The sequence below is a fragment of the Muntiacus reevesi genome, chromosome 6, assembly GCF_963930625.1.
Source record: "Muntiacus reevesi chromosome 6, mMunRee1.1, whole genome shotgun sequence".
NCBI classification, from domain to species: domain Eukaryota; kingdom Metazoa; phylum Chordata; class Mammalia; order Artiodactyla; family Cervidae; genus Muntiacus; species Muntiacus reevesi.
Window position 1 is genome coordinate 52,684,821 of NC_089254.1, and position 15,681 is coordinate 52,700,501.

The following is a 15,681-nucleotide window of genomic DNA, read 5'->3' on the forward strand; positions in this document are numbered from 1 at the left end:
CCAAATTTTAAGCCATGACTCATTAAAACACTATAAAAATCAATGGAGTGTGCTCCAAACTTTTAAAAATTAAAATAGAATTGTAAATATCACCATGGATTGCACTTAAGGAAGGTAAGTATTGTCTGGTGACAAAACATTCATCCTAATTATATATGTGAGTCTCTATATATGTATATGTACAATATATATATACTTATACATATGTATAATATATATTTATATTTGTATATACAGTGTATATTTATATATACACATTTTATATCAGGACTTGGGATATGTGTATATACATATATCCCAAGCCCTGATGTAAGATGCATTTTTTACTATGAGTCACGGTGAACATAAAAACTTGAAAAATACTAGTCTAACACAACTTTTTCATTTACATTAAAAGGATAAAAAATAAGGCTCAGAAAATCAGGCACCTTGCTCTGGTAGTTAACGTAAAGATGGAATCAAGATTCAGAAAATCTCTCGGTCCTACTCTTAACATAAGGACAACATCTATCACCTGGAAGAATACTTCCCATTTCCTAGGTAAATCTCCTCCTACATTAGCCTTGTTGTGGTAATTAAATGAACTTTATATTTAGTATCTCACAAAAATATTGTAAACTTTATAGTTGCATTTGTGAGGCAATAGTTAATGGTTACCACTTGCTGTAATTAATACTAGTCAACATATTCTACATATTAACTCTGAAAAGACAGTTAATCTGTGTTATTTTAAAGATTTTTATGTTGGCAGATATGTTAATTGCAGGGAAGACAGTGTATCAGTAACTATAAACAAATATTTAAAGAAAATAATTTTGTTTTCAATAAATGGAAAAAAATCAAAAGTTATGATCTGTCATGCTGAAGGAAAATACACCACTGAAATTTCTTTTTTCTTGCCAGTTCTCTGCTATGTTTGTTTCTAACAAAACATTAAATACATTTTCCAAAAAAAAAGTTTCTATGATTTGAAATGAAATATGAAAAGCAAGAGCTTTTCAACAGTTTCTCTAAATGTGCCAAATTAATGATACATCTACATTTTGAAAGCTTAAATTACTAGAAGAAAAATACTTAACTTCATGGGTATTTTTATATTAATAGGTAAAAGCTATAAAAATAATATATAAATATTTTTAACAATACAGCTTTTTATTTTTCTTGTCCTTATTTCAACTGAATTGCTAAAAATTCTATTTCTAAAGAAGGACACTACATAATGATCAAAGGATCAATCCAAGAAGAAGATATAACAATTATAAATATATATGCACCCAACATAGGAGCACCGCAATATGTACGGCAAACACTAACGAGTATGAAAGAGGAAATTAATAGTAACACAATAATAGTGGGAGACTTTAATACCCCACTCACAACTATGGATAGATCAACTAAACAGAAAATCAACAAGGAAACACAAACCTTAAATGATACAATGGACCAGCTAGACCTAATTGATATCTATAGGACATTTCACCCCAAAACAATCAACTTCACCTTTTTCTCAAGTGCACACAGAACCTTCTCCAGAATAGATCACATCCTGGGCCATAAATCTGGTCTTGGAAAATTCAAAAAAATTGAAATCATTCCAGTCATCTTTTCTGATCACAGTGCAGTAAGATTAGATCTCAATTACAGGAAAAAAATTGTTAAAAATTCCAACATATGGAGGCTAAATAACACGCTTCTGAATAACCAACAAATCATAGAAGAAATCAAAAAAGAAATCAAAGTATGTATAGAAATAAATGAAAATGAAAACACAACAACCCAAAACCTATGGGACACTGTAAAAGCAGTGCTAAGGGGAAGGTTCATAGCATTAGAGGCGCACATCAAGAAACAAGAAAAAAGCCAAATAAATAACCTAAATCTACACCTAAAGCAATTAGAGAAGGAAGAAATGAAGAACCCCAGGGTTAGCAGAAGGAAAGAAATCTTAAAAATTAGGGCAGAAATAAATGCAAAAGAAACTAAAGAGACCATAGCAAAAATCAACAAAGATAAAAGCTGGTTTTTTGAAAAAATAAACAAAATTGACAAACCATTAGCAAGACTCATTAAGAAACAAAGAGAGAAGAAACAAATTAACAAAATCAGAAATGAAAAGGGTGAGATCACAACAGACAACACTGAAATCCAAAGGATCATAAGAGACTACTACCAGCAGCTCTATGCCAATAAAATGGACAACTTGGATGAAATGGACAAATTCTTAGAAAAGTATAACTTTCCAAAACTGAACCAGGAAGAAATAGAAAATCTTAACAGAGCCATCACAAGCAAGGAAATCGAAACTGTAATCAGAAATCTTCCAGCAAACAAAAGCCCAGGACCAGATGGCTTCACAGCTGAATTCTACCAAAAATTTAGAGAAGAGCTAACACCTATCTTACTCAAACTCTTCCAGAAAATTGCAGATGAAGGTAAACTTCCAAACTCATTCTATGAGGCCACCATCACCGTAATTCCAAAACCAGACAAAGATGCCACAAAAAAAGAAAACTACAGGCCAATATCACTGATGAACATAGATGCAAAAATCCTTAACAAAATTCTAGCAAACAGAATCCAACAACATATTAAAAAAATCATACACCATGACCAAGTGGGCTTTATCCCAGGAATGCAAGGATTCTTTAACATCTGCAAATCAATCAATGTAATACACCACATTAACAAATTGAAAGATAAAAACCATATGATTATCTCAATAGATGCAGAGAAAGCCTTTGACAAAATTCAACATTCAATTATGATTAAAACTCTCCAGAAAGCAGGAATAAAAGGAACATACCTCAACATAATAAAAGCTATATATGACACACCCACAGCAAGCATCACCCTCAATGGTGAAAAATTGAAAGCATTTCCTCTGAAATCAGGAACAAGACAAGGATGCCCACTCTCACCACTACTATTCAACATAGTGTTGGAAGTTTTGGCCACAGCAATCAGAGCAGAAAAAGACATAAAAGGAATCCAGATAGGAAAAGAAGAAGTGAAACTCTCGCTGTTTGCAGATGACATGATCCTCTACATAGAAAACCCTAAAGACTCTTCCAGAAAATTACTAGAGCTAATTAATGAATATAGTAAAGTTGCAGGATATAAAATTAACACACAGAAATCCCTTGCATTCCTATACACTAACAATGAAAAAACAGAAAGAGAAATTAAGGAAACAATACCATTCACCATTGCAACAAAAAGAATAAAATACTTGGGAGTATATCTACCTAAAGAAACAAAAGACCTATACATAGAAAACTATAAAACACTGATGAAAGAAATCAAAGAGGACACAAACAGTTGGAGAAACATACCGTGTTCATGGATTGGAAGAATCAATATTGTCAAAAGGCTATTCTACCCAAAGCAATCTATAGATTCAATGCAATCCCTATCAAGCTACCAACGGTATTTTTCACAGAACTAGAACAAATAATTTCACAATTTGTATGGAAATACAAAAAACCTCAAATAGCCAAAGTAATCTTGAGAAAGAAGAATGGAGCTGGAGGAATCAACCTGCCTGACTTCAGACTATACTACAAAGCCACAGTCATCAAGACAGTATGGTACTGGCACAAAGACAGAAATATAGATCAATGGAACAGAATAGAAAGCCCAGAGATAAATCCACGAACCTATGGACAGCTTATCTTTGACAAAGGAGGCAAGGATATACAATGGAAAAAAGACAATCTCTTTAACAAGTGGTGCTGGGAAAACTGGTCAACCACTTGTAAAAGAATGAAACTAGAACACTTCCTAACACCATACACAAAAATAAACTCAAAATGGATTAAAGATCTAAATGTAAGACCAGAAACTATAAAACTCCCAGAGGAGAACATAGGCAAAACACTCTCCGACATAAATCACAGCAAGATCTTCTATGACCCACCTCCCAGAATATTGGAAATAAAAGCAAAAATAAACAAATGGGACCTAATGAAAATTAAAAGCTTTTGCACAACAAAGGAAACTATAAGTAAGGTGAAAAGACAGCTCTCAGATTGGGAGAAAATAATAACAAATGAGGAAACAGACAAAGGATTAATCTCAAAAATATACAAGCAACTCCTGAAGCTCAATTCCAGAAAAATAAACGACCCAATCAAAAAATGGGCCAAAGAACTAAACAGACATTTCTCCAAAGAAGACATACAGATGGCTAACAAACACATGAAAAGATGCTCCACACACTCATTATCAGAGAAATGCAAATCAAAACCACAATGAGGTACCATTACACGCCAGTCAGGATGGCTGCTATCCAAAAGTCTACAAGCAATAAATGCTGGAGAGGGTGTGGAGAAAAGGGAACCCTCTTACACTGTTGGTGGGAATGCAAACTAGTACAGCCACTATGGAAAACAGTGTGGAGATTTCTTAAAAAACTGGAAATAGAACTGCCATATGACCCAGCAATACCACTTCTGGGCATACACACTGAGGAATCCAGATCTGAAAGAGACACGTGCACCCCAATGTTCATCGCAGCACTGTTTATAATAGCCAGGACATGGAAGCAACCTAGATGCCCATCAGCAGATGAATGGATAAGGAAGCTGTGGTACATATACACCATGGAATATTACTCAGCCATTAAAAAGAATTCATTTGAATCAGTTCTAATGAGATGGATGAAACTGGAGCCCATTATACAGAGTGAAGTAAGCCAGAAAGATAAAGAACATTACAGTATACTAACACATATATATGGAATTTAGATAGATGGTAGCGATAACCCTATATGCAAAACAGAAAAAGAGACACAGAAGTACAGAACAGACTTTTGAACTCCAAGGGAGAACGTGAGGGTGGGATGTTTTGAAAGAACAGCATGTATATTATCTATGGTGAATCAGACCACCAGCCCAGGTGGGATGCAAGAGTCAAGTACTCGGGCCTGGTGCACTGGGAGGACCCTGAGGAGTCGGGTGGAGAGGGAGGTGGGAGGGGGGATCGGGATGGGGAATACGTGTAACTATATGGCTGATTCATGTCAATGTATGACGAAACCCACTGAAATGTTGTGAAGTGATTGGCCTCCAACTAATAAAATAATATTAAAAAAAAAAAATTCTATTTCTAAATAGCCATGAGCTGAATATTTGCCCAGCTTGGAATATCTCTTTCTTCAATAATAACAAGTCTTTTGCACTATTGTACAGCATTGTGAATTTTATAAATATAAATTTAATACTAATACTTCTATTATACATTGAAACCTAATTGCTTTTAAGATTTTAATGATAAGGAGGGTCAAAGAGGAGTAAAAAATACCAAGGATTAATGCTTTCGATAAAGAACCCTAATTCCATCGTGTCACCTTCTCCCTCCTACAGGAAACCTCAATAAATGTAGCAATGAAAAGTACAACACTTTTGCAAAGTATGCCCAGAATTTTCCATTTGCTAGCTCAGTGCCACCACCCAGATTTTGATATGGATTTTACAAGTTCACTTTTCATCATCAATTAATATGTTTTGAATTCATACTGAAAATAGAATGCACTTTATTTTTACATGCTGACTCTTCTCATTGTCTATGGGACTTTAGTTTCCTTACAAAGAAGACATACTGTTCATGAGGTTTTCAAGGCACAAGAACCCCCTTTATTTTGGGGGGGGTTCCAAAATCGCTGCAGATGGTGACTGCAGCCATGCAATTAAAAGATGCTTATTCCTTGAAAGGAAAGTTATGACCAACCTAGATAGCATATTAAAAAGCAGAGACATGACTTTGCCAACAAAGGTCTGTCTAGTCAAAGCTACAGTTTTTCCAGTGGTCATGTATGGATGTGAGGGTTGGACTATAAAGAAAGCTGAGTGACAAAGAACTGATGCTCTTGAATTGTGGTGTTGGAGAAGACTCTTGAGAGTTCCTTGGACTGCAAGGAGATTCAACCAGTTCATCCTAAAGGAGATCAGTTCTGGGTGTTCATTAGAAGGACTGATGCTGAAGCTCAAACTCTAATACTTTAGCCACCTGATGTGAAGAACTGACTTATCTGAACAAACCCTGATGCTGGGAAAGATTGAAGGCAGGAGGAGAAGGGGACGATAGAGGATGAGATGGTTGGATGCATCACCAACTCAATGGACATGAGTTTGAGTAAACTTCGGGAGTTGGTGATGGACAGGTAGGCCTGGCATGCTGTAGTCCATGAGGTCACAAAGAGTCGGACATGACTGAGCAACTGAACTTAACTGAACAAAGAAGACAAGTTATTTTTCTTGCCAAGGATATTTTCCTATACTCAGTTCAATTCAGTCACTCAGTCGTGTCTGACTCTTAACAGTCCATGAGGTCGCAGAGTCAGACACAACTGAGTGCACATACAAACAGACAAATTTATGTGGTAGTAGTAGCATGGAGGGAAAAATTCTTTTAACTACAGTCCAGTACAAATGAAATTTAATACTCTCTTTATGATTGTGTGTGTGTTAGTCGCTCACTCGTGTCCGACTCTTGGCGACCCCATGAATTGTAGCTCGCCAGGCTTCTCTGTCCATGGAATTTTCCAGACAAGAATACTGGAGTGGGTTGCCATTCCCTTCTCCAGGGGAGAAGGGATTGAACCAACCCAGGGATTGAACCTGGGTCTCCTGCATTGCAGGAAGACTCTGTGGTCTGAGCCACCAGGGAAGCCAATTCAGTATAAATGAAATTTAATGCTCTCTTTACTATGATTATAACTTTCAAATATTTGCACCTCTTTCTGCTTTCAGTAAATATTAAAATACGGAAAGAGCGAAACGATGTTGTCTTTTCAAGTTCCTCTTTTTCCCAAATGAAATCTCCCCCCGCCCCAAATAAGAAACCATGTTCTCATTTTATTTGGAGAAGGGCATGACAACCCACTTCACTATTCTCGCCTGGAGAATCCCATGGACAGAGAAGCCTGGTGGGCTATGGTCCTCAGGTTCTCAAATCAAAGTCTCTGACATGACCGAATCAACTTAGCATGCACGCATTATTTTATTAGGCATGTCTGTGCAATTTCTCCTCATAACTACATGAGGAGTTATAACTTAGTTCATAACTAAGTTCATAACTACTTATGAAGTTTATCTCTGTTTGATCTTCTTCTTCACTGAGGGTAGGGACATATTTTTCATCTTAAATTTCACCAATCTTCTCCCTTCACTTCCACACTCTCGCTCCTCCTGTCTTCTGGAGAGAGTATAATGCTACCTTTTTCAAGATCTTCATTATTCAAAAGGTGGCATACAAAATGGTTACACAATGCAGGCCTCATTTATATTTATAAAATTACTGATCAGATTGTTACTGCAACAATTTCCAAACATCATGTAAGCAACAACTGCAGTGCGGTGGGTGGGATGGGAACACTACAGCCTAACACAATTCATTAAGGGCCCTCGGTTGGTTGAATCTCTGAAACTCCAGCAGCCTCTGTACCACTTGAAAGCTAATGCGCTCTCTCTCTCTCTCTCTCTCTCTCTCTCTCTCTCTCTCTCTCTCTCTCTCTCTCTCTCTCTCTCTCTCTCTCAAGCAGTGTTCCACCTTTCTGGGACAGAAGTCAGTAACCATATTCCCCATAAGCTTACTATGAGAAGAGATAAGAGGAGGGAGATAGAACAGGTTGCCCAAATCCACTTAGGCACTCTGCCTAGATTAACCTATCCATTTAAAAGGCGTCAAGTTACCCATGCCAACATTAAAAGTGCTCAGAGTTCTGATGCGAATTAGACCAAGGCAGGCTTTCTCTGACATCCGGGCCACCACAGACGTTCTCCAGGGCATCTGTTATGGATTCTCTAGCTTTCCTTTCCCCTCCTCCATCTTATATTGCTTTTTATTGCCCCTCTCCTTTCCCCAGTTCCCATGTTTTTCTGCCCAAACCTAGCTCTACAGGCATCATTCACTGTTGTCTCTTGAATTAAACAGTGCTTGGGCTTCCCAGGTGACACAGTGGTAAAGAATACACCTGTAAATACCAAAGACTTAGGTTCGATCCCTGTGTCGGGAAGATCCCCTGAGGTAGGAAATGGCAACCCACTCCAGCATTCTTGCCTGGAAAATTTCATGGACAGAGGAGCCTGACGGGCAACAGTCCATAGGGTTGCAAGGAGCCGGGCACAACTCAGGACGCACGCACTTGGTAGCCAGACCTCTTTTTGTGCCCACCAAAGCATCCATGCCTGGGTTCCTTAAAATGTAAAATTATCGTGCTCCCAAGTCACCTCCTAAGCGCTTCTCAGGGCCACGCAGCTAAAGGGAACCAACAACTGACAAGGTGAAGCTGAGGCTCAGATAGAGGACCCTGACAGCATCACACCAGAATGTAACTCTCAGGGGGGAAAATGGCTAGAAGACGTGAGAAAGCTGGGAGGTAGAAAGATGCCCAACCTAAGCAAACTCAGTCGCGCAAGCGCATGGCTTGCAGCGCGTCTCCCGTGGCCTCATCACAGCGCCTGCGCACAGGATCCCTGGAGCGGCGGGGAAGGGAGAGGAGCTGTCGGGCCTAGAGCTCCCACTGCCTCAGCAACCCCAGCTGCAAGCCCCGCCTCCTTCAGCTGCTCGCTTTCCCAAACAAGCGGGTGCGGCCTAGCGCTCTCCGTCTATTGGCCTTTAGCCTTTTCCGTTTCCTCCCAGCCCTCCAGAGTCCACCAATCAGCTTGTGCGTTTGAGTAAGTGGCCACCTCCTAGGCAGCCGCTCTGACTCCTCTGCCTCCTCCCGCTGCTGCCTCCGCTGCTGCCTCCTCCTTCCCCACCTCCTCCGTCAGGCGGGCGTCTGCGGGGGCCCGAGGGGCGGCGGCGGCGGCGGCGGCAGCGATATGGAGCCGGGGCCCGGCGGCCGAAACGCTGCTCGCGGGCACGGGGTCGGACCCGCGAGCACTCCGCCGCCAAGGGAGCAAGAGCGGAAGCTGGAGCAGGAGAAGCTCTCCGGAGTGGTAAAGAGCGTCCACCGGCGGCTCCGCAAGAAGTACCGGGAAGGTAAACAGCGAATGGAGCGGGGGGAAGGGGAGGCCTCGTCGCCCCCGGTCCCTTGTCAACCTCTCCCCTCCCCCAAGGGGCCACCATTACAACCTGAAGGAGCTGCACGTCAGCCCCTGCCAAGGCCGCTCTCCCAGGCCAGGACGCCCCCTTCTCGGTCGAGTCCTCGGGTCGGCTTCTGGCGCCCTCCTCCCGCCCCCTTTTCTTCGAAGGCCCTTCATGAGAGTTCCAGGCCTGTGGAGGAGCCGAGTCCCCACCTCCCCCATCCCCTGTCCCCAGCCTGGGTGCTGAGATTGTTGTCACCACACACACAAGCACCCAGACCCTCACACAGGAGGCGGAGATCGATCGTTACGAGAGACTAGCAGCTCAAACACGAAGTCAGGTAGAAATCCATTCGAGAAAGATGGACTGGAAGAAGCGCGAGTTGACCACCCTGCGCTTTGATCAGCCTGTTTGATTTGTTGCCGCGTTTGACCCCCTTCTTACTACCTCATTCCTGCGGGTTTAGCCCGGGCCGGAGCTTCCTCGCATTGGCTTCCAGGGCTGCGAAGTCAGCAGGCCTTTTAGCTGACTGGACTTCACCTTGTTAAAAGGGGGAGGGGCTCCATCCTTGCTACCCCCCGCCCCCCCATCCCGTTCTTTAAATGCTGGATCTTAGTGTTTGTTTAGGCGGGAGAGAGAGAGATCTGGGGCAGATTCTCAAAATATTCTTTAGATATGAATAGTATGCCTCCTAAGGGTACCCCGCGAAACAGGCCATCGCTGGGAACCCATCTTATGGAAGATCTTGAGCAAAGGAGAAGCCATAGTAGCTTTTGCTTGGGCCTGAGAAGTGTTTATAGTTGGGATCTACAGTTATACTTGGTGTTTTAAAATACAGGCTTTTTTAAACAGAGCTATTTTATAAGAAACTGACAGTGAAAATTCCCAGTTTTTTCCTGTGCTCAGGAGACATTTCTTCTAAAGATCAAAACGAGAGATAACTTTTTTACTTTCTTCTGACTTTAGCTTAATTGCATATTAAGAAGTCAGCAGTCTTGTAGTGGTTGTCTTATACTTGGTTAAGCTTGGATCAGAAGCAAAATTATGACAGTGGGAAGGAACAGATAGCTAAGATAATGTTACTTTTGAGTTACAAACACTTTTCGGTTACTCTGGAAGAGTATAAGTAAGTGTCTTTTGTTCTTTTGAATGTACGTGATGTGTTTCATTTTTCAAACTTTAAAGTTTTTCTCCCCTTGACAACTCAAGGCTCGATTTTTAAATAGCTGCTTAAAAAGTAACCCTAAAAAATAGCCTGTAGTTATTGTTTAATAGTTAGCAATAGAGACTTATCAGGCATATTGAGACATTGAAATTTGTTTTTTTAAAAGAATGCTTTAACCCCAACGCACAATTTATTCAATAAAATGAGTAGTTACCATAGCAACGATTGCATCATTCTTGATATTCAGAGAATGCACTTACATAATGGCATTCAGTAGGTTCTTGTGTTGTTTGGAAAAATGAAGAAATAAATGGACACACTTTATCGTGTATTTTGTACAAACTTAAGCAAGTACCTCTTTAAAGAAAAAAAATGAATAGCATATAATTCATTTTCCATTTTTACCTTTTTATAATACTTTGATTATCCATTGTTAATTCATTCAAAAATTAGGTTCTAGTAAATATACTACTATAGTGTCATCATGTCTTCAGAAAGTGCTGTTTATTCTCTCTTAGTTCCCGAATGTTGAAGCATGTGTCTAAGCCTGAATATTAACCAAGGGAATGCTTGTTTATAACGAGAATTAGTATTTGGAAGTTACCAGAGCTAGGATAGAGATACATGTAGTTCATAAGTGAATGATACAGTTTGCTTTAGGGCAGGTAAAGTCCTGGCAGTTTGTAAGCATATGAATGAGACTGTTCTTTAGGTGTTCTAATGCCCTGAATTCCACCAATGATCTAGACTTCTCTGGGTTTTAATGATATACAAAGCCCCATCAGTGAACTAGCAAAGTAAAAGATCCTAAAAAGCATGCCCTTTCTATCTTTATTTCTGATATGTAGGTCAAGACTTGTGATTTGACAAAAATCTGTGAAAAAGCCACCTGAAAAAGTCTGATTTTTCACATAATAATGCCAAAGAATTAATGCTTTACTAATTTAGTGCTTTACTTTGAGGTCTTAGTGTCATTAGTGTCGTTTGCAGGTCTTTGGTTATAAAATAATAATACAAATGGCACTGGGTCAGGTTACAAAGGCCTATTTCATCAGTAACATGCCTATACTGTAATACCAATAATTATGGAAACTGTACTCCTTTTATAACAATATTCCTATCAGAAAATACAGTGAAAATTCCCGCATAGAATCTTTGAATGTTAAACTAGAAGGAACTTTAGTGATTCCCAAACATGAATAAACAGTAGATTCATATGGGTGCTTTTTAGAAAATTACTCCATTCCACCTCAGATATACAGTTTCAGAACCCCTGTCAATGGTGCTCGGAAATTTGTCAGCCAGATTTTCAAGTGATAATCTAAATGACTTCCTTCGTTTTTACACATGAGTGAGCTGAGTCCTAAAAATAGTAAAATAACTTGCTTGAAGTTCGGATAGTTCATCATTAGTACCAAACATATTTTATGAGATTTTAACAGATTTTATGAGATGAGTGTTCTTTTTCTTTTCCCCCCATTTCAAAGCCTAATGGTGTCTCCAAATGTTCTTGGAGTGGGAGGGAAAATGAGAAGCAGGAAGTAGCCCTAGAATTTGTGTTGGGTAAAAGGATGTAAATTGATGAGAATGGGGCAGTCCATGGAATAATAGGTATGATTTGCTGGGTTAGAGCTATGTGAAGCATGGGTTTCTTCTGGAGTGACAGCAGAGAAGAAGATAAATTGGGGTAGAATGAAGGAAGAGGCAAAACATTCACTAGATAGTAAAAGACAGGAGTGAGTCCTGGATAATGAGTGTAGTGTTGGATAATAAAGTTTTCCCTTTCATTCTCTTTGATAGTGGAATTGAAAATGAAGCAAGAATAAGATTGAAAATAAGGTTGGTAGAAAAAAATTTCTCTCCACCTTTTCCAGTGCATTTGTCCAAACTGATGCTTGTTGTGGCAATGAACATGCTTGGGGTAGGGGGTAGTGGATAAAATTGTGAAGACTAGCAGCTAAGGTTAATGCACTCTTTTCTTTTAACACTTTTCCCCTTTCTACTCCAATTTACTGCCTGTCCTCTGTCAGCACTTAGAGATCCTTTGCCTCTTTGTATAAGAGTAAAGTGAGAGTTGGAGATAAAGGTCAGTGTTCCAGGCAGTGCTGATATCTGAAGTAGTTACCAAAAGGAAATGGTCAGGAAATGTTTAGCAATGGAGATGAGAAGGAGTGTTTCTAGTGTCAGTCATTTATAGATAAAGGATTGAGTTTATATAAATGGAAACCTTTATTTTTTTAACCTATTTTGTGGATGTCTTTAGCAGTTTTCATCAATTTAATTGTCTCTGAATTTACTTTTTCTGCATGCCAAAACAAGTTAAAACAGTTTGTCACATAGACTGGTGCAGGTTATCAATCAGAAAAAAATTAAAATGCATGTTAACCTGTTAACAATGATATTCTCAAAGCATAGGTTAATGGTTGATCTTTATTATACTTTTTTACATTTAAAAAAATCAGTGTTACTAGTAGCAGTGATAATATTTTAAAAGTAATTAGAATAAATAGGATAGGTTACTGATACTGAAACAGAAGAGAAGAACACAGAAGAAGTTGATTTTGTAGACTAAGTCAGGAAAAAAATTGTGTTACAAAGGTTAACAGCTGTGAGCAGCATTTTAAGAGTCAGCTACTAAGTAGCCTAGTTTAGATGTTTAATTCTTATTGATTATTCAAATTATTCTCCTTGTTTAAGACAAAGGGTGCTGCAACAGCAGTTTAGGATATGCTGCTCATTTGTGATTGATTTTTCCTTAGCATACATTGTAGGGGGAAGGGAAAAACCTTTGAATTAGAAGTAATTTTAAACTAAAATCAAAAGGTCTAAAAGTGAAAGAATAAAGGTATTGTTAGTGTTTTTTCATGAAACAAAGTTTTGAAATTACTTTTAAAATTAGAATAACAGACTGTGTTTTTAGTTGAAATTTCCTAATTTTTTTTCTCCTTTGGGGCTTTCAATACTCCTTTAAATTACTGACCAACTCTTTGACCCCAAGACACTTTAATAGATTCCCTTTGTTTTACTTTTTTTTTTAATCAAGTGACATTTAACTCTTTTTCTTTACATGTTCTTTTCTGATTCTGATACAAAATCTGAAAGCATTGTTTTTTAGTGATGGAATCTTTGCTCAATCACCAAATGAGTAAGTTGAAAACTGTCCACAGAAAGGAGAGTCTCCTAATTGCGCTAGGAGAGTTTGAACTGCGTTTCTAGCAGGGAAAGAAAAATGAAAAAAAATGTAATAATCAGTAACACTGGAAGATACAGGGAACATGAATAAACTCAGTGAGGGACACATAGTAACTATTCGATTTTGTTATTTTTAGTCACCTTGTAATAGGTATCTTTTTAGGAAATTTTTACATTTTAAAAGATACAGTAAAAATCAAGAGTATTGGTATAGATCCTTTGATTTTGGGGGGGGGGAATATAACAACAAATGCAGTAGATATCAACCTTGATTACATATTAGTTTCGTCTGTGGAACTTTGTGGAGCACAGGCATCTGTATTATTTTAAAACTGTAGATTATACAGTGGGCAAAGGAGTTGAAGAACACCTAGGTGAAGTACAATAGATTGAAGTAGGAAGGAGTCTAGATGAAAGTAAATCAGCTAGGAGACTCTTACACCAATCTATTTTTTAAAGGTTAATAATAGTATAAGTAAAAGTAGTGTTCATGAAAACAGAGAAAGATAAGTCAAATACTTTTTGAAAGTCAGAGTGAACAGTTTTAGTGAAAGTAAAGGGAAGAGTCAGTGATGATGCCAAGATTTCTTGCCTGGAAAAATGTAAATAGCCATTTCCAGCCAGTTTAGAAATGTGTGTGTTGAGATGGGGGCATGGAGAAAAGAGTAGATAGGCACGTTGGCTTGTCATAGGGTAATGGTAATGATTTAATTCGGATGTATCCCTTGGTAGTAAAGGATTGGAAGCCCTCTGTTAAAGTTTTGAGGGCAGATGAACAGCCCAATGGAGTGATGATAATGTATAATAGAGGATAGACTCTTGGAAGATACCAGTAGTGTCTTACTGGTTTTACGTAAGTAAATAAGTATGCTCCTTTATGCTCCCAAGATGCCATTACCGTTCCTTGATTGTAGTTACCACTTGCGTGCGTGCTCAGTCATGTCCAGCTCTTTTGCGGCCACTTGGACTGTAGCCCACCAGGCTCCTCTGCCCGTGGAATTTCATGGGCAAGAATACCAGAGCAGGTTGCCATTTCCTCCTCCAGGGGAACCTTCCTGACCCAGGGATCAAACCACGACTCCTGCATCTCCTTGCATTGGCAGGTGGATTCTTTACCACTGAACCACTTGGGAAGCCAATAGTTATGACTTACCAGTTCAGTTATCTGTCTTTCCCACTAAATTTAGTTCCTTGAGTAGACTCTGCCTTTTTATCTTTGTGTCGCTAGTATCTAGCACCTTACGTTGTAGATTTAAGGCACACACACAAAAGAAGGAAGCTGATATAGAATATGTCCTTGTGATTTGAATCTAATCTTTTTATATTCATAATTTTTAAATTTTAATTTTCAGTACAGATTTTGTGTAATGAATTTATGGTCATAGCTTAAATGAGTATATTAGATTAATTTAGCCTTTTGAAATGGTTCATATATCATTAACATCAATCCACTTTTTAAATTAAAACTGTCAGGAGTAAGTATAGATAAAAAATTTTTTTTCTCAAAAAATGGGAACTAATAAGGATGTTGTGTGTGGTGTAAGTGTCTCTGTGTGTGTTGGTATGATAATAATTTTGTATATGTCTTTGTATTTATTTAATATACTCTAACTTCACACACAAAATTTTTCAACCCCCATATTCATTTCCTATATTTTTGAGGTGAAGTTTGTGCTGGTTTTAAAATCTAAACATCTGAGAACCACTGATGTAAACTGTACTAATTAATTGTGCTTTACGTGTAGAATCATTGATGCTCACTGCACAGGTTATTTTAGAACCCCATGCCTTTAGAGGGACATCTGAGTATTACTTATTCTCATTTATACAGAAATTCCTCTATTTATATGGAAATTCCTATTCCCAGTTACATAAAAATTAAGTCCCAGAAGATTCTCCATAAATCCTTTGTTTACACTAAACAAGAGATCTGTGTGGTGATATGCATTTAGGTAAAGTTGTTTCACAGGGGAATAACAGATACTGATTCTAACTTTTCTTGATTCTTTCTATCTCTTGTATAGGGTGTATTCAGAGTTTTACAGTTTGAATTAACTTTTCATCATAAATATGTTTATAATAAGAGAGTGCTCCACAAACAAAAAATGCACCATGGGTCAAATTATATTTATAAATGGGAACTTTTATCCATGCAGTGTTTTGTTTTTGAATTAAATTTGGCTCTTCAGTTTGCCCCAAGCCTCAGTTGCTCTGTATATTATTTCACCAGGCTTTTGAGTTTACAGTCTTGCCATAAACCCATGGTTTTAAGTCATGACTGCACAGTGGATTCATTT

At 38.4% G+C, this 15,681-nt stretch overlaps 1 protein-coding gene across 1 annotated transcript in view; it reads left to right on the plus strand.

Moving 5' to 3' along the window:
* The first annotated feature begins 8,692 nt into the window (after positions 1-8,692).
* Positions 8,693-15,681, plus strand: part of BMT2 (base methyltransferase of 25S rRNA 2 homolog) — a 75,054-nt gene continuing 68,065 nt past the window's right edge. The window contains exon 1 of the mRNA XM_065939900.1: positions 8,693-8,982. Coding sequence (XP_065795972.1) covers positions 8,823-8,982 — 160 coding nt within the window. The 5' untranslated portion in view covers positions 8,693-8,822. The remainder of the gene's footprint in view (positions 8,983-15,681) is intronic.